The sequence below is a fragment of the Phoca vitulina genome, unplaced genomic scaffold (assembly GCF_004348235.1).
Source record: "Phoca vitulina isolate PV1807 unplaced genomic scaffold, GSC_HSeal_1.0 scaffold11, whole genome shotgun sequence".
NCBI classification, from domain to species: Eukaryota; Metazoa; Chordata; class Mammalia; order Carnivora; family Phocidae; genus Phoca; species Phoca vitulina.
The window spans coordinates 27604570-27623412 of NW_022589714.1; the positions used below are offsets into that span (position 1 = coordinate 27604570).

Sequence of the window (18843 nt, forward strand, 5' to 3'; positions counted from 1 at the left end):
TTTACTTGCCGGGGGAGGCGAAGACCATATTACAGGTCTTTTTTTTCCGCCGAGGGGAGGGGGCCCAGGTGAGAGGCTTTTTGCACTAATAAGAACAGTAAGACTGTGCTGAGCCTGAACATGATTTCATCGCAACAGTCATCCACAGGAATTTGTTATGGCAGCTGCTGTACTGTCGCAGGGTAAGTGAGGCACATTTCATGCACATTGTTACCGTGTGACCTACAGAGGAGCAGACGTTGGGAGGCACCCGTGGCTTCGCGCATCTGTGTGTGAGTAGATGCGTAGTGTCCTGGAGTACAGAGGTGGTTCTAAGACTGATTTCTAGTAAATGAAGGGTTTTTTTTTTGTTGGTTTGTTTTGTTCTTAGCTTCCCCAGAATCCCTTTCAGTTCCTCGCGTGCTGCCAAGTATATACGAGTTTTCTGGCCAAGCCTGGCCCTGTAGGCGCCCAGCTGCCTGCTCTGTCTGTGCACGTGCTCAAGGAGTGAAGCACACCAGAGAAAGTCAGCTCTCACAGCAGACTGGTTTCACTGTGACTCCATGATGACCAGCTTCAAATGGTTCCGACCAGCAGTCTTTTTCTACCCATGTTAATTCACCCCTTCTCTCCCTCACACTGCCTTTTCCTCCCTCACTGTCAACTGGTGATCTGCACTCCTGCTCTCAGACAATATCGAAGCCAGCAAGTGAAATGTCTTTCTTTTTGCTACCAAAGACACAAAGCTGCCTTCGTTTGCACCCGTCCTAGCCCGTCTTTGCTCCTATTTGATAGAGGAATCCTCTTTCCCCCATCCGAGGCCTGTACCCCTCCTTCCTGTGCTCAGATCTTTCTCCTTGGATTTTAAGCACGCCAAAGCCTCTTTGCTCATAAAACAACAAACAGAACTTCTCTCTTAACTCCGTGCTTTTTTCCATCTACTGCCTTACATCATTCCTTTCCTTAAAGGCCAGACTTCTCCAAAGAGTTGTCTGAACCCTCCATTTTCATTTCTTCACTCCATATTTATTCCTCACCCGACTCTAATGTGGCCTCTGGCCCCATAATCCACCAAAACTCTTCTGAGGTCCTGAATGACTTCCATGTGGCTAAATCCAGTGGGCATTTTTCAGGCCTCTTTTTTCTTCTCAGTCTTTGGCCCTACTGTCCATTCTTTTCTTCTTGAAATCCTACTCTTTTTCTTCAGCTTTTATGGCACTGCACTGGCCTGGCATTCCTCCTGTTTCGTGGGCTGTTCCTGCTCAGCTCCGTCTGCAGACTCAGCCACAAGGCCAGTACATGTCGGGAGTTTTTCAGGGTTGCCTGCTGACTTTCTTTGCTCTCTGTGTTGACTCTCATCCCTGCCCTCACCCCTTGGTTCTGTGGATTTGACCTCCTAGATATCACCCGGCCTGTCTACTTCTCTCCCCCGCTGCCACCTTCTTTTGCAAGCCGCTCTGGTTCCCTACCTGGATTCTGTGGGAATACTTTAACCACTTGAGATTTCTTCCACATCTAACCTCAGATCTGATCATTTAGTCTCCTGTAATCCTCCTTGATGCATTTCACTGGTTTTCCATAGTTCTTAGAAAAACATTCAGAATCCTTGAAGAAGTTCATGAGATTCTGCATCATCTTGGCCCCTGCATCCATCCAGCCATCTCTTACCATGTGTCCTCCTGCTATGGGCTCCCCTCCCTGCAGCGGTCTTATTCTCACATGCCCTTCATGCATGAGCACATGTTTTTCCCTCTGCCTGGGTGCTCTTTCCACCAGGTTTTCTCCTGAACTCCCTTTAGAGCTCTGAGCTCTCCATAGACACAGTGTCTATATTCTTAATGCCTCACTGCCCAGGGCATAGTAGATGATTATTAAATATTGAGTAAATGAATGAACTTGCTAGTTTGTTGACTGAGAAGAATTACTTATAATTAGCCTACCAAAGCACCAAGTTAAGCCTTCTCTGACATTTTCGTTATATTGTTCTTTACATGCAAGTGAATGCTTTTTGATCACCCATGTATATTGCTCTTTAAACGTCATTTCACAAGTACTTTCACATGAATCCTCTCTTGAGACCTTGGGCAAATCACGTGGCTTCTTAAGACCTTACAGCCAAGGGCGCCTGGGTGGCTCAGTCAGAGGGTGTCTGCCTTCAGCTCAGGTCATGATCCCGGGGTCCTGGGACCTAGCCCTGCATCGGGCTCCTTGCTCTGCGGGAGGCCTGCTTCTCTCTCTCCCACTCCCCCTGCTTGTGTTCCCTCTCTTGCTGTCTCTCTCTGTCAAATAAATAAATAAAATCTTAAAAAAAAAAAAGACCTTACAGCTATAGCAGCCCAAAATGCCTTCCCTTCACCCCCACACACATCTCAAGATACTCCCTAAGGGATAACTGGAAGTCTAGATGATTCTTGTAGTTCCTGATTTTCTCTAATTCCTGATTTTCACTTTTTGTAGAAGGGAACCTGAGACACAGGTTTCTGGATGTGTGTTCACAGTCAGAGAGCAAGTTGGGACTAAATCACGGGACACCTGAATCAGAGCCCTGTCACTTTTTTCTACGTCAGAACCTTTTCTCTCAAATATGTGAAAATTGTCTTTAAAAAATGTTTTAAAGTTTGAAAAACTGTGGTAAAATAATGCATAACATAACATTTACCATTTGGTACGTTAATACATTGTTAAACCATCACCACCATCCGTCCCCAGAACTCTTCCCCTCCCCCCAAATTGCTGGCAACCACCATTCTACTTTCTCTCTCTTTTTTTAATTGAGAAAGAAAATTGTTGCTCAGTATCCTTTCAAATGATCAGATATCTCAACTCACAAAGTTTATTTGAGTGGTTTTGATTTTGATTAAAAAATCTGTCACCAAATGCTGTCCTTTCCAAATTTCATCATTTTACAATGTATTCCAGAGTTAGGCCACTACGAAATGTGTCTCCACCCCCCTTCCCCATTTTAAATGCCTTTTTTTCCTCTAGATATAAGCAATAAAAAATCAGTACTGGAAAAGAGGGAAAAGTTTTGCTGTTCCTACTGGGAGTCTAAGGCAGTAGGCATGTTTGTGTTTGTGTCTTCTTTGTCTTTGCCTTGTTACCTAATTGTCTGAGAGTATGGTGGATTTTTTTTTTTTTTTTTTTGCCAGTGCAGAATATGGATTATTTTGAAAGAAAATGAAAGATATATTAGCGACAAGAGGAATTTTAAGATGATTTAGTTCCCAGACTTGCCTGAGAAGAATCACCTGGGGGAGGGGAGAACCTTGTTAAAATACGGATGACCAGGCCCCTCCCTATATTCTTTTAGTCTGGATTAGGGCCGTAAAAGCACTCCAAGTGTGGGAAACAGTGGTATCGTATATATCGATGAGTACTGTTTTGGTGACAATCTGGAACTACATCTGATTTCTTGGAGTTTATTTTCCGGAGTATGCCGGTACACTCACGGACATACACACACACTCCCTTGTGGTTCTTGTATTACAACCATTATCCGTATCACTTTCCCCACCAGCAGAAGCATGCATTCTTCTGTGTTTTCTTTATCTTGATTTTTCAGCTTCATACCGGATGTTTTCAGTTTATAACGCCGCATAGCGCGGCAAATTGCTCAGGTGTTGTACTGAGACACACCTGGGTTCAAATGCTGACTGCCCCTTGTCAGATTGTGTTCCTGTTTAAGTTGTGTCATCGCCTTAGGTTTTTTCATCTGTAAATCCAGGATGATAACATAGCCTACTGGTTAGGGTTGTTGAGGAGCTTGAGTGAGATAATGCCTTCGAGGCCTTCACTGCATTGCCTGCCACATAATAGTTACCAATATATATTAATCCCTGTTGTTTATTGTTATTTTATAAGACATTCCAACTGGCAACTTTACCAGTAGCTGAAGTTGAGGGCACATGAGAGCATTAGGAGGGAGGATTCACACCCAGAAGCAGTAATTTATGCTTTTTGAAACTTTATAATTTATCCCTTGCTGGTTGTTTTCAGTTCATGCCTGTTTTGAAGATTGTTTTCAGCAGAGAAAGGCCCTTAGGAAACCTCAAAAGGGTATGTGTTTAGTTCACGGAGAAGCTATGACATCGTGTCCTATTCCATGTGGATGGATTTTCATAAGGATTTGAAATCCTGATTGGAAGCTGTAGGTGGTAGCTTTGTCCGTAGAAATTAATGCAAAGAAAAGGAAAGAAAAGGAACAAACCTGGGATGGAAAATGTCTCCAGGAATTTGAATCAGTGGTATCAGATGGTACCTTCCAGCCTTCAAAGCTCTTTCATTTCTTTATTACTTATCCATTTCTCAGACATTCACGTGCTGAGCTTTATACTAGATATTGAAGCTCTAAACATGGATAAAACACAGCCTCTGCCTTTAGGCAGCCCACTGTCCATTGTGAGAGACGGACACGTGCATAGTTATAACAAATTGTTGTAAATACAGAAATAAAGATAGTAGACAGCATTTGAGAACAGAGAAAGCCAGGTCTGATAGGAAGAATATGAGTTGATCAGCTAGTGTCATGTATGGGGGTGAGGTATGCAGTGGACATTTATTTCTTGAGCAAAGGGCAGAGACAAAAAGAAAACCTGATGTGTTTTTGTTTTGTTTTGGGAAATGGACTCTGCTCCTCTCTTACTCTCATGATTCCTAAAACGGAAAATTTCCCAAACATAGGAAGAGGGTTCAGATCCTGGGTAGCCAAAACTTGGGTCTGTATCCACATGATAAATAATTATTGAGTGTCAGTCGAGAGCCAACACAACCAAATAAACTCTATGAATTTAAATAAATTTTGCATACTTTGAAAAAACATCCTGATTTGGACTTTGACTATTGCTATTAGATTTGTCCTTTCAGCCATTATCACATTTTTGGTTCAGAATTTGTTAATCTTGTATCTGCACTAATGCACTCTTAGCTAACTTTTTTCAGTGTCCCCTCAAGTATGTTCCGATGGCCATTTCTAAGTACTTTCTTTCCAAGTATTTTGATGTTGTTTCTTGTTCTTTTTAGTTGAACATTTCAGTGTTTGGCATGATGTAATGTGGAAGCCTTAGGTAGTTTCTTGTGCTAATCTTCAGCCATTTATAACACTGTGTACATCAGAATTTCTCTCAGAATCCTATCTAATTCTCACGTGAGCTAATATGTTAATAAAGTACTTGGGGACTGGAAAGTTACTTTGGGGTGTGTGTACCAAAAAAATCTTTTCTACGGTTTTCATGTTCTGTTAGTTTGTCTGTCAGTGTGGGTGGTAACGTATATAAGATATATTAATATATATGTTAATAAGTAATATATATATCCACACACATACCTATATATACCTAAATGCCCATACACATATACATGTGTATATGCATGTAGTTTTGTATGTATGTAGGTTGTGTGTGTGTGTGTGTGTGTGTGTGTGTGTAGTCTGTTGTATATATTTTTTTGTCTAGAGAGAATACTCTTTCAACATGGGTGTTGTATGAAAGATAAACATTACTTTTATCCAAAATTATTTTGTATTATGGCAATAGCCACTTCAATACGTTTGGCCCTATATTTTTGAAATAAATTAGGGGCACTAAGCATGCATATAAGTAGTTTGCACTTTTTGGCCTTACTTTTAGTTTTCATCTTATGGCCCTGTCCTGGTTTTATACTTGCACTAGAATTTATGTTATCTTCTTGTGTTTTTCTTTGTAAGCTCTTCTTAATCATTTATGCAAGAAAGGTAGGATATAGATGTATGTTTTAAAAAATTGTTATCTATGAAAATCGAGTCATTCAGGAAAGCTTATATTATAGAATAATAACACAAGTTAAGAGTTAGAATGGCCCTTTTCCCATAAAAGACTAATATATATTACTTTCAGTGGCAGAGTGTTACAATATAGGATTTTGAAAGGTTTTCAGAAAATAGGGAAATTAGAGTGATTAATGCATTACAGGAACCTGGGGTGCCGCCTTGTACACGTTTGCAGTAATAGACTTTGGTTAGTCAGACCTAAAAATGGGAATGAAATTTCCTATTAAAGTTCCACAAAAAGGAGATCTTAAACTGAAATAAAACCTTTCGAATGAAAATACAAACCTTCTGTAGGTGGAAAATAGCTGAAGTTTTTAAAGGTGACATGATCCCAGTGAGACTGTAAGGGAGAAGGAAAGTAGAGACAGGTCACAGCACAAGCCTCTCCCGGAAGCTCCGGACACAGAGTGGAAAGGCGGGAAGACTGAAAATGACCGAATGCCTAGGAGATGAGCTCGAGGAGGGACAGAATTTTGAAAGCTTTCAGGCTGTTAGTTTTTCATAGTGGTTTTACAGTTTTTTTCTTTTTTCCTTTTGCTGAATTTTGTCTACTGTTTCATAGAGGAACACCACTTGGGTTTTTGTTCCCTTAAAGTGTTAAATGTCACGATAAAAGAGGTGACTTATCCAAACTCAGTGTATTATACAGCTGCCTTTGTACTGAAAGGACTATGTCATTCTGAAGGAAGTTTTATGTTTTATTCTCTTAGTCAAAAACTTGATTCTTCAATGACTTTATTCATTCCCTCTGGGATTACTCAGTGTTTACGTTCTTGCTAATGGCAGGGTTCTTACAACAACGAGCCCTTTCTTGTTGGGAGGTTTGATAAACTCAGAAAGGCTGTTTTTTATTTCTTCAAAATGTGTGAACTTTACAGAAGCAAAACAGTTTTTTGAATTTTAGATATTTGTTTTTGTCTAGACTTATAGTCACCTGTTTAGTAATCTTGAAGTTGGCAGATTCTTCAGAATGCTTCTGTGTGAATAAAAAACGTTGTTTTTAGAGGTATGCCATTTACCTCTATTGCTGTCAGTAGATTTATTGGTCCTATAATAAATGTAGGATCACTTTTAAGTGATCATACTGGTGCCTCAGAAAAACAACAAATTTCCTAATAATTTCCCAGGAAATAGGTAGGTAGGTCATGGTAGTTACATTTCAAGGTTATGCACACTTTTCAAAGTGCTATAAAACTATAAATAGATTTCTTCGGAAGTCTGCTTTCTCAGCAGATAAAAGAAGAGTACAAATTGCTGCTTACCTTCCTAAGATTAATAATATATTTTTAAAGACTTTTTCATGTGAACAGCTTTCCAAGTAGTATTCAAAATAATTTGCATTTTAGTCCTCCCCCATGACCTTGGAGCCCTCCCACCCTTTGTGCAGTTCCCAAATGATTATTTTGAGCAAACCAGAATGTCTGTGGACTTTGCTGAGAGCTGTCCTTAGAACTTGATGAAGTGGTTCTTACTCAGTGATTTTGGGATGGGGACCACTCTTTTTGAATTTTACAGTTTCCACATTTGTTTTTGCATTCTTTTAATGCTTTGGCTTTGAGATGAATGTTTCCTGACTGGCTTTTGGCCTTGTGTTAAGTTTCCAACCAACCTATTTTGTCGCTTTCTCTACAAGGACTATTTGGGAAGTCTTCTCCTGTCTTGTATATAGACAGAGCTAGCTTTAAAGTATCCCTGTGGTTTAGAGTATCATGGAAGTTTCACACATTAGAAAGAGTTGAAGTCTGGTGTATGAGGATGTGTGTGTGTGTGCATGTGTGTGTGAACGCATGCGTGTACACAGGCGTGCGCGTATGCAATCTTGTGAAGATATAAACTAGTGCTTATTTTAGTCTTTCATTTATGATTCAGAATTGACCAACCTGCTTACCAACTTATCTATAGATATATATTGCCACTCTTGGTCTCAGCAGAAGGATAAAATACAAGCTTATTAATACATGGTTCTTGCTGACTGAGAGTTGGCAGTGGTGAGAAGCAAGATATGCATGTGCATTAAACAGTGAGCGAATAGGGCAGGAAGTATGTGATAATTCTAAATGCCGAATTGACGAGCACAGGCCCAGGAGTGTAAGGAATTCAGGGAACAGAGAAAAATGAGGGTGGGGAAGATCAGTGAGGGCTCCACAAAGGAGGTAGGGCTTAATCCCTGCTTACAAAGATGAGTGAATAGTGAGAAGACAACAATGACAGGAAATGGCATCCTGTCCATTGGATGGTGGATGCCATGGATGAGGCATTGAATTAAAGCATAAACCTTTGTGTTTGGGGAGAAACATTGAGAGGATGCTAGTTGGATTGGAAGGATGCGGTTGGAATAGTAGAGCTTAAATAAGTTGAATGTGACAGATATTCATATATATTTTGATGGTGGGAATTCTTAGACTTTGTCAGAAGTTTATATACATTCTAATTTTTATAATTTCTTCACTGCACATGGTTTTGGCATCCACAAGTTTCTAAGAGAGGTCAGCAGTGTTAAATATTTGATGAAAATCTCTGTATTTCAACCCAGGCTTAGTATTAATATTTGCCGAAATGTTATGCAAATAGGTCAACACGTAAGTGTAATGTTGAATTGGCACGTGAGAAAAGTTAATTAATTACAGTGAATTTTTTCCTAGGCCGGACCTGATAGACATGAATACTGTTGCTGTTCAAAGCAACCTTGCAAATTTAGAGCACGCTTTTTATGTAGCAGAAAAAATTGGTGTTATAAGACTTCTGGATCCTGAAGGTGAGTTGTTGTCCTGACTAGATGTAGACTGGCATGAGAGTCTGATCAAAAGTAATCTATCAACATTTTGAAATAATTTATGTTGCTGCTTATAGATGTTGATGTCTCCTCACCTGATGAAAAATCAGTAATAACTTACGTGTCATCTCTCTATGATGCATTTCCCAAAGTCCCTGAAGGTGGTGAAGGTATTGGTGCAAATGTGAGTATTGTTTTTTTCATGCTAGAAGCTGCTGATTCAGTAATGACCAGTTGACTGAATTCTTTGATAAAGCTTTTTACAGTATTTAAATATCAAATATTCTTTTTTTTTTAAAGATTTTATTCATTTGAGAGAGAGAGAGAGGGAGCACGAGCAGGGGGAGGGGCAGATGGAGAAGCAGACTCCCCGCTGAGCCGGGAGCCCCATGTGGGACTCGATCCCAGGACCCTGGGATCATGACCTGAGCCCAAGGCAGACACTTAACTGACTGAGCCACCCAGACACCCCAATATCAAATATTCTTTAAAGAATTAGAGTTAAGATGCTATTTAATAAACCAGTCCTGTTTGCATTTTCATGACAGTATTCCATCATAACAATTAAAGCATAACTCAAAAAAAAAACTTGTTCTTTGTCATAAATAAAGTAGGTCATTTTGAGTTATATATCCTTTTATAAATGAAAGCTCTAAGCCACTGAATTTTGGAGTTTTTCATTTTTAACCTGCTGCTGTTTTACATTTGCAGTGTTTGATATCCTTCTGCATATTGTAGAATATCTCACTTCTGAAATCACTTTCAATGTTACCGACTCTCATAATCTCATGAAATAAGTTGGCTAGGAATTCTTTTTTTTTATTTAAAGGTGATATGTAGAGGAAGGTTATTTGACTTTGCCAAACTACCGTAGCTACTTTGTAAGCAGGGTGAGGTGTCCGGTACGGGGAGCTTTGCGCTCCTCATTAGTCCACTGTTTCCCAGAGATATGTGTGATTCAGTTCAACCATGCGTGTTGTAGTGGTTATACGAACACGTACTTAGGTATTTCTGGAAGAGAACAGGAAACCCTGCAGAGGTTATGAATTTGAGGATGAGCCCCTTCACCCTGGGCTTCTCCCCTTCTTCTCGCAGATTCCTTTTTTTCTATTTTACTTTGAAGATTTTGGAGCCCATCTTGGTGAGCTCTCTCTTCTAATCTCTTTCTCACCTCTGTGTGCTCTTGTTTCTACATTTATTTCCATTCTCTTCATCTTGTTCTTTCTCTCAGAGGTTTATCCTCTCCTGACCCCTGCGTAACTTGCTCCCATGCTCCTCCTCTGCTGTGATGTCTGCCAGCAAGTCCTTGTTGAGTGTTGGCTTGAGACTGTTTCTTAGGGCCATTACTTGTATTACCTTCTCACTCCCTTCACCCCGTTCCTGACTCTTACCCCTTCACACTAGAACTAGGATGACAGCTTTTTTATACTTTTCCATCTCCATTGTTTCTCTCTTCCCAACAATACTGCACATTGTCACCAAATTGATCTTCCTAAAATCTGATATCTTTAGCTTGAAAACCTTCAGTGATTACATAGGGCTTGTGAGGTGAAATCCAGTCTAGATAATCTGACATTCAAAATTCTGCATATACTGGGACACCTGGGTGGCTCAGTCAGTTAAGTGTCTGCCTTCAGATCAGGTCATGATCCCAGGGTCCTGGGATGGAGTCCCACATCAGGCTCCCTGCTTAGCAGGGAGCCTGCTTCTCCCTCTTCCTGCAGCTCCCCCTGCTTGTGCTTGCTCTCTCTCTCTCTGTCAAATACATAAGTAGAATCTTTCAAAAAAATTCTGCATATATTAATTTGCTTTCCTACTTTTTTAGCTTTAGTCTTTCAACACAGACTGTTTGCTGGTAGCCAGGGCATTTCTAGTTCAGAATCATGACTTACTTGGGACTCCCTATCTTTTATCCTCCCCCCACCCACCAAAGAATTACTTACTGGTTGTTGCAGAACTGCTCAGGGACTACCTTTCCCGAGAATCCTTTGGTGACCTTTCTGAGGCACATTTAAGCTTACCCGATTATTATCTCAACCCTTAGCATATATTACCTGTTTCAGGTATTTCAACACTTAATTAAATACTGGTTTTCATTTTGATTAACTGTTTATATTAAGAATCTCTTGCCTCCCCATCTAGACGGTGACTCTTTGATAAAAGGTATTATTTCTTAAAGTATTAAATTCCTATTGCAACACTTGGCACAATGCTTTGAACATAATAAGCACTCGTCAGATACTTAATTGAATATAGCAGGTGATAGCCTTCCAGTTTCCTCCATTTTTAAAGTTTGTTTCATGAGTAATCCAATCATATACATTTCCTATAGTTTTCATTCCTACCTACTTTCCTACATAGTGTATAGATCTTTGAGTCTCAGGTGGACAGTGGATTTTGATCTAGAAAGGTTGGCAGACGATGGCAGCTAACCTGGCTTGTGCAGCTATTATTTCTCTTCCTTTTTTTTTTTTTTTAAAGATTTTATTTATTTGACAGAGAGAGAGACAGCGGGAGAGGGAACACAAGCAGGGGGAGCGGGAGAGAGAGAAGCAGTCTCCCTGCTGAGCAGGGAGCCCAATGTGGGGCTTCATCCCAGGATCCCGGGATCATGACCTGAGCTGAAGGCTTAGCCACGGAGCCACCCAGGTGCCCCTATTACTCCCTCTTCCTGGGTGCCTGGAAAACACCCCAAAATGATCGCAGTGTTTTTTCCTGCTGCATTTGGATGCAGCCTCAGAAGCCTTCTTAACACAGTTCCCCAGGCAGCCACTATCTCTAGATCAGAAGTAGCACTCATTAGGCTACTCTTCATTGTCAAATGTTGCTAGCATGTTTTTAAAGCTGTTTATGTGGGACTGGGTGGAAAGTGAGAAGACATTGAGTTGGTTCTGACTGTCAGCTTAAAGACATAAATTCACAGAATGACCTCTGACTAAGTTGTGTTAGATTTGAATGTTACTATCTGCAGATGTGGATCTTTTCTGTCATTTTATTGTTTCAGGATGTTGAAGTCAAATGGATTGAATACCAGAATATGGTGAACTACCTCATTCAGTGGATTAGACACCATGTGACCACAATGTCTGAGAGAACATTTCCTAATAATCCTGTGGAACTAAAGGTCTGTGTCACTGTAGAAGTTATGAAGGATTGAGTTGATTATTAAACTTTTTAAAAAAAATACTTTTATTTTACTTTATTTTATTTTATTTTTTATTTTTTTTTAGAGAGAGAGAGCATGTGAGTGGGAGGGGGCAGAGGGAGAGAGAGAGAATCTTAAACAGACTCTGTGCTAAGCATGGAGTTGGACGCGGGGCTTGATCCCATGACCCTGAGATCATGACCTGAGCCGAAATCAGGAGTCAGATGCTTAACCAACTGAGCCACCCAGGCACCCTGATTATTAAACTTCTAAATAATGTTATAATAATTCCAGAAGTTCAAGAAAAATTGCCCTTGGCAAGCCACTAGTAAATAAGCAGTTTTTAAATTTATTCATCTCCTATTCAGAGAAAATGGAGGTAAACGTTAATAATTAAAACATAGTAGCAGCAACATCTTAGAGATTTATAGTCCCTTAGTTTTGAATTGTTGAGAGTGATAAGATATAATTTGAGAGACCCTGGGACTGACATTGCGGAAGTGTTTTTGGTGCATGGGGAATGCCTGGAGCCTACCAGATAGATGGTTGAGGCAGGGCGGTCTCTGGGAAGCTGGGACAAGTTTAACAGTGGTTGGGAATATGCCTGTGGTGGAACCCTGTTAAAAACTGCTTTGGAGGCTTCATTTTGTATAGCAAGAGGTGTATACTCTATTTCACCATGGAATAAAAAATGTACACCTGACTTCCAGTATAAATGAATTCATTAGTAAAACATTTGCTACTACCTAAAAACAGGTCCACCTCTTTGAGGCAAAGACATTATAGAAATATAAAAGAATTCTAGATATGTGCACTTATTGAAGAATATCATCTCGTTTTGTATATTTGAACTTGTAATAACAAAGTCATCTGCTTTATTTCAAAAAACTGATAATGTGAATATTAACAACAAGTCTAATTCCTTGAATGATAGGCTTTTTTTTTTTTTTTTTTTGGATCAAACTGGAATTGCAAGAACTGTAATAACCCAGGGTGGATCCTGCTAAAGTTATTCATTGTTGTTCATGCATCTGTACAGAATATTTGTGGAACAGTTTTATTCACATTGCCATGGAGAGTTTGTCCTTGGCACAAAGTTCCTTGGCATGTGTCGATATGATGCTTTTTAAGTGTTCGAAAGTTGTTTGTGTGATGTCTCCCTATGTGGATGCAAACCTCTCCGGGGCCAGGAAGATTTCCTCCTTTGTTCACCCTAGCCGCCATGCATGGTGTGTAGCACAGAATGGCATTATATGCTTATTTTCTAATGGACATCCTGAAACATTGCATTTTGAGTTCAAAACAGTTTTCAGATTTCAAGTTCAGCTTATTTCCAGATGGATTCTTATTGTCCAGACACTTGGGTAAATTTGTACTGGCTTCTGATGAATGCAAATTTTTAAAGTTTTGGAATAAGTTTGAGGACTAGACAGATTACTTGCTGGTGCCTAGGAGAGCACATAATACACGGAAGAAAACATCATGGGGAATGCCAATAATTTCATTAGCCAGCAAAATGTTGAATGGAATCCTTCAGAATATGTGGCTGCCTGAGGCTTTACAGGGAATTTTTTTAAAAAACAGCATGAATTAAAATGAGATAATTAGTGTGTACTTAATAAATGTGGATATGTTTTATCTACATAATTTTATGAAGGTCCTTTTAATATAATAAGTTATTTAAGAGATTTTCAAATTAGTATCTACAAACCAGATAATTTAATTATATGGTTGAAACTTCTATAATAATAGCAGCAGTCAATAGCATCTATATTTGTTTATTAAAATATCTGTTTAACTTGGCCAATGGGACATTGAAACCAACGTTTAGCTATGTGATAAGAATTCTGTGTGATAGAATTCTATTTTCAAGGATAGATCTATGATACAGAAGAGAACACTTTTTTCCTTTATAGGAATTGCATCAGATTATTTTTCCGAAAACTCAAAGCTAAAGTGCAACGTTTGGAAGGTGCATCTTTTAAAGGATATGTTTTCTTGTTTGTATGTTGGGAGAGATTTTTAGTTGAGCCCTACTAAACACTGCCATGGTTTATTATTATCCAGATCCCTGCACGGCATATGTTGAATCACGGCTCACATCAGTAATTACACCCTTGTCAAATCTTGCATACTGTAACCTAGTCACTGACTAGCTGGGAATCAGTATTGTCCTTGAGTGTCAGTTTTATAAAGGAATCCCACTGAATGCATATGACACAGTAAATAGCATTTGAAGTGGTAACGTTACGTGGTAATGAAAATAGGTCTTTGAAGTTTGGGCCTTCATTTATTTTCCCTTTCATTTTAGGCACTTTATAATCAGTATTTACAGTTTAAAGAAACAGAAATTCCACCAAAGGAGACAGAAAAATCAAAAATTAAACGCCTATATAAGTTACTAGAGGTAAGCAGAAATTTCCTTTGTATTGTCAAGCATAATCCTTATTTTTTTTTATATCCTTGCTTCATATTCAATTTTTTTTTGTTTTCTCAAGATTTGGATAGAATTTGGACGTATCAAACTACTGCAAGGTTATCATCCAAATGACATAGAGAAAGAGTGGGGAAAACTCATTATTGCCATGCTTGAGAGGGAGAAGGCACTTCGCCCAGAAGTAGAAAGGTAGGCTGGAGGTATTTTCTGCTGTGGATATCAGGCTGGGCGTGGGGAGGTGACTCTTTGTTCTCATGGAAGGAACTTAAGTTTTGGAGCCAGGCAGACCTTGGACCAACATTTATATTTTTCTTGTCCTAGGCTGTGTGACCCTGGATAAGTCACTTAGTCTTTCTGATTCTTCATTTTCTTATCTAGAAACTCTTCCAAGAGATTTGAGGAGTAATCAGTGAAGTAATGTTTAAATAGGGACCTGATAGGCTGGGTTGGTGTGTGAAGTCTCATCTAATAATCTAAATTACCTGTGAGAATTTCCCATGCTGACTTCTAAGTCATCAGGGCCTGGATCCAGAAGCTGATATGTAGGTCAACAGTTAACTTATTTTGTTTCTTGCTGTATTTTTGCTATGGCCCTCTTTCCATGGGGCAATGGAAACAAGAGTCTAGTCTGTCTCCACTTAGAGGGCAGTGAAGTGGCATCTAGAAAACACTCAGGAAATGGTTCAAATTCCGACTTCTACAAATGCATTTATTCCATGAAATCATCACTGACTCTATCATTCTCTCTCCCACTACACCCAGTTGCCTGGGAAAGCACTGCTTAGTCGTTAGGAGACATTTGTTGAATGGATTTGTCTCCATTACAGTACTTACTTCACAGCCTGACTTTGGCACTTGGGAAGGGAAGTGTGATCTCTGTTCCTCATGAGCTGTGAGCTCCCTAGGAGCTGGGCCTCCCACGACAAGGCCTGTGTGTTCAGGAGTGCCTCTCTGGCTGCCTCACTCACACCGTCCTTGCTCTCTGTGGTGTAGCCACACTGACTGTCTCTCAGGAGCCCTGATGTGCCAAGGTCCCGCCCTCCTCCATACACAGGATCTGTGCACCATCTGTTCCTTTGGCAGGGAAGTCTCCTTCACCCTCCCTGTCTCTCTTCACTCCTGATGAATCTCAGATCCCGGCTCCAGTGTTACTTCCTCAAGAAACTTCCTGTGGTCTCCCAGCCTGGTTCAGATGTCTTGGTTATAACTCGCCTATTTACATGTATTGTTCCTTCATATCTCAGTTGTAATTTTATATGTATTTCTGTGATCGTTTGATTAAGGGCTGCCTGTTCACAGTTGCGAGCTCCAAGAACGTGGAGACAGACTTGGTTTTGCTGTCTTTCGTGTTGCCAGTGCTCAGTGCAGTGCCTGCGACACACAGAGGCACTTGGTATACTCGTGTTCTTTGTGCCCCACACACGACTTTCCACACTGTTGAAATAGGAAATAGTGCATTGAAGCTGCGAGAGCAAGTGTTAACTTGTCAGTCGTTTATTAATTACTGATTATATTCCTGTTAAAGTGTAATATTCTATCTGCATAACTGGATTTAGATCCAAAATGAGCTTGAAATACCCAGGATGGACCTTTTTTGGAGGAGATAATTTTGGGTGATTAAAATTACATGCTAAGCTAATCATGAGAAGTAATGGAAAAGTATGTCTGAGAAAGGATAGGGAGTAGATTTTTATTTGTCAGAATAGTAGCTGGATTTTAATGGAGTGGTCAAGAGTTCAAGGTCCAGGAGCTAGTCAATCCTGGATTAGATTTTTAGCTCAACTTGCAAGTCATGTAATCTTCGACAAGTTCATGACCTCCCTGAGCCTCAGTTTCCTCATTTGTAAACAGACTGTAATAGTACCTACCACCCTTGCTGGTTGAGTGTGAGATGAGGTCGTGCATGTAAAATGATCAGTTTATTTCCTGGCACATAATAATTGCTTAGTAAGTGCTAGTGCTGCTGTTATTATTTCATGCTTCTCTGGTTACTAACTGTATTTGACAGGATACTCTCAAATTTCCCCTTTCCTGCCATCTGAAAAGAAAAATATCTACCTTTAGAGTGGAGAAGCCATAGTTTGGCTCTGTAGTTTTGGGAGTATGAAAATGTTCTACAAGCTTGGTTGGATAAATGCCTTCATTTTTCTTGATGCAACAAGCTTTTTGGCAGTAACGGTTAATTGCAAATAATAACTATGTGGCATGGGAATGTATAAAAGATAAATGAGAAAGAACCAATGTTCTTTTGCAATGTAATAACCTATCGAAAGGAAAAACAAGCACAGACAAGTTGAATTTGCAAGCTTTGCATTGATATTCTACTTAGCACTTTGGCTTTTAAAAAATATAAAGTGACTATAGTAAGATTAGAGGTAACATTCCTGAGAACATGTCATATAAAGAAAGGCCAATGGCTGCTTTTCCAGTTAATTTAACCTGATAAATGACACGGCGGTTAAAATGGAAATGAACTTTGTTTCTCATGAAACTCGTTTGTTTATAGGTGCTTCTAAGTACCAGTTTTTAGCCTTGTGTTACTCAGGACAGACCTGGCCCTTTACAAAAGTCAGGCTGTGATTGAGTATTTGTGTTTTTAAGCTGATGATTGGTATTGCCTGAACAGCCTTTACTAATTGTACCTGGGCTTCAGGGAGGCATCTGAGTTGTTTTTTAGGTGGCTGCAATGGGATGACTCTTGATGAAAATATTTGGCAAATCTTTTCCAGTGACGCCCTGATCAGCCTGCCTTGTCTGTACTTGTAGAGGTTTAATGCGGGCTACAAAAGGCAAACCTCAGCTAGCAAACGCATGGCTTTAGGCGAGATTCTTTTGAATAGTTATCAGCATATTATTTGCTGCGTGTTAAGTATGCAGGTTGGAGCATATTTAAGGAGCCATTAGGGCTGTGACATTTAGCTGCCGCTTTTCACCGTTAGAAGTAAAGCTTTTAGCAGACCTACTTTTTCGTCTGCTTGGAATGGTCAAAGAAGGAACATCATTTCAGGACTAAAAATGCACAGTAGTAGTTACAGCTACCGAAGCAGCGATTCTGTGTTTAGTAACACTACTAGCACCCGGACCAGTCTGGATTCAAATGAAAACTTCCTCTCAGTTAATTGTGGTCCAACGCTGATCAACTCCTGCATTAGCTTCGGCAATGAGTCCCTTGATGGACACAGGTATTGAGTCCTTGTTGTAGGATTGTTTTACTTTTTGGCGGGGAGGCATTTTTCAGGGGTGGTAAATTCTGTGACTTCACAGGGAGAGGCTTTCATTTATTCTGTCTCTTCTTTTAGGTTGGAAATGTTGCAGCAGATTGCCCACCGAGTTCAAAGGGACAGTGTCATCTGTGAAGACAAACTGATACTTGCCCGAAATGCTCTCCAGTCTGTAAGTTAATTTTAGGAGCCATTGGGATTGTGGTGGAGGGGTCTGTACCTTTGGATGAACTAAAACTTTTGTATAACATTTGGTTGATTGTTGGTATTGTCTTCTACTGATACTTAAAGCTCGTTAAAGATTATGATCACCGTTTGCTCTCTTGAACAGTGCGCAGAGAGAAAACATATTTTTGAACCAAAAGGGAAAACAGAGAAGACCCAAGTAGCTTTGCAATCCAGTATTTTGAGTTTTATATTTGAGGCTAGTTCTGAAACTTGTTTCTTGGAATTAATGTTGAGTTCTTTTAAAACACAGGATTCTAAAAGATTAGAATCAGGAGTGCAGTTTCAGAATGAAGCAGAAATTGCCGGGTATATACTTGAATGTGAGAACCTTTTACGCCAGCATGTAATTGATGTACAGATTCTCATTGATGGAAAATACTACCAGGCAGATCAGTTGGTACAGAGGTAAGATTCCTGCTTATTCGTATTCTGTCCTTCTGGGGAATTGCTTCATGGACACTTGTGATGGGAATGTAGAGTGTGGCAGTTTTATGAAATGTATTTCTTATGCTCTTTTCTGTTGAAAATGTGTATCACCTTAATTCTGATATATTTTGATATGTTAAATAGGTATTTTTTTCTTCGAAGATAAGTAATAGGAAAAATATTTTATAGTACATACAATATTTAATAATGTAGTAACTAACATACTTCAAGTTAAAATAGTTGTATGACATTTGAAAAAGGGAAAATATAAGGAAAGTATCCTTTATAACTCAATTTTTAAGTATTCTATTTATCCTATCATGGAAATGTTTATAACAAAATGTTGGAAAAAAAATATATGATTTCTATCTCTGAGAAGTGGGTTTGGGGGTAGGGATGGAACCTTTACAGGTTGTAGACTATATATATTATAAAAATATATATGAGATATATAAAGCAAAAATTGTAAATGATGCTTTGATGTAGTAATTTCACTTTTAGGAATTTATAATTTTAAATATAGAAAATATATAAATAAATATAGAAAACATTGTTCATGTCAGAGATATTTTATAATACCAAAATTTGGAAATATCCTACATGTCAAACAATAGGATAATGATCACATTATAGTGTAGTAATTATGTTCATTATAAGTGATAGTTATAAAGACTTTTGATAGTCTGGAAAGTGCTTAAAGTACAAAGTTCAGTGAAAAGAATTGTGATGCAAAATTTTATTAATATGATTATAGTGACTTTTTTTAGTAGACTACTTTTTTGAACAGTTCAGGTTTACAGAAAAATTGATAGGAAAATACAGAGTTCCCAT

At 39.2% G+C, this 18843-nt stretch overlaps 1 protein-coding gene across 21 annotated transcripts in view; it reads left to right on the forward strand.

Annotated features, from left to right (window-relative positions):
• DST (dystonin) overlaps positions 1 to 18843 on the forward strand; it is a 470596-nt gene that overhangs the window by 284878 nt on the left and 166875 nt on the right. For 19 of the 21 annotated variants that reach the window (XM_032409610.1, XM_032409591.1, XM_032409594.1 and 16 more), the window contains 7 exons: positions 8425 to 8537; positions 8633 to 8739; positions 11560 to 11679; positions 14012 to 14107; positions 14199 to 14326; positions 17437 to 17530; positions 17837 to 17991. In XM_032409610.1, the coding sequence (XP_032265501.1) occupies positions 8425 to 8537; positions 8633 to 8739; positions 11560 to 11679; positions 14012 to 14107; positions 14199 to 14326; positions 17437 to 17530; positions 17837 to 17991 (813 nt within the window). The other 2 variants (XM_032409613.1, XM_032409612.1) reach the window with 2 other exon arrangements.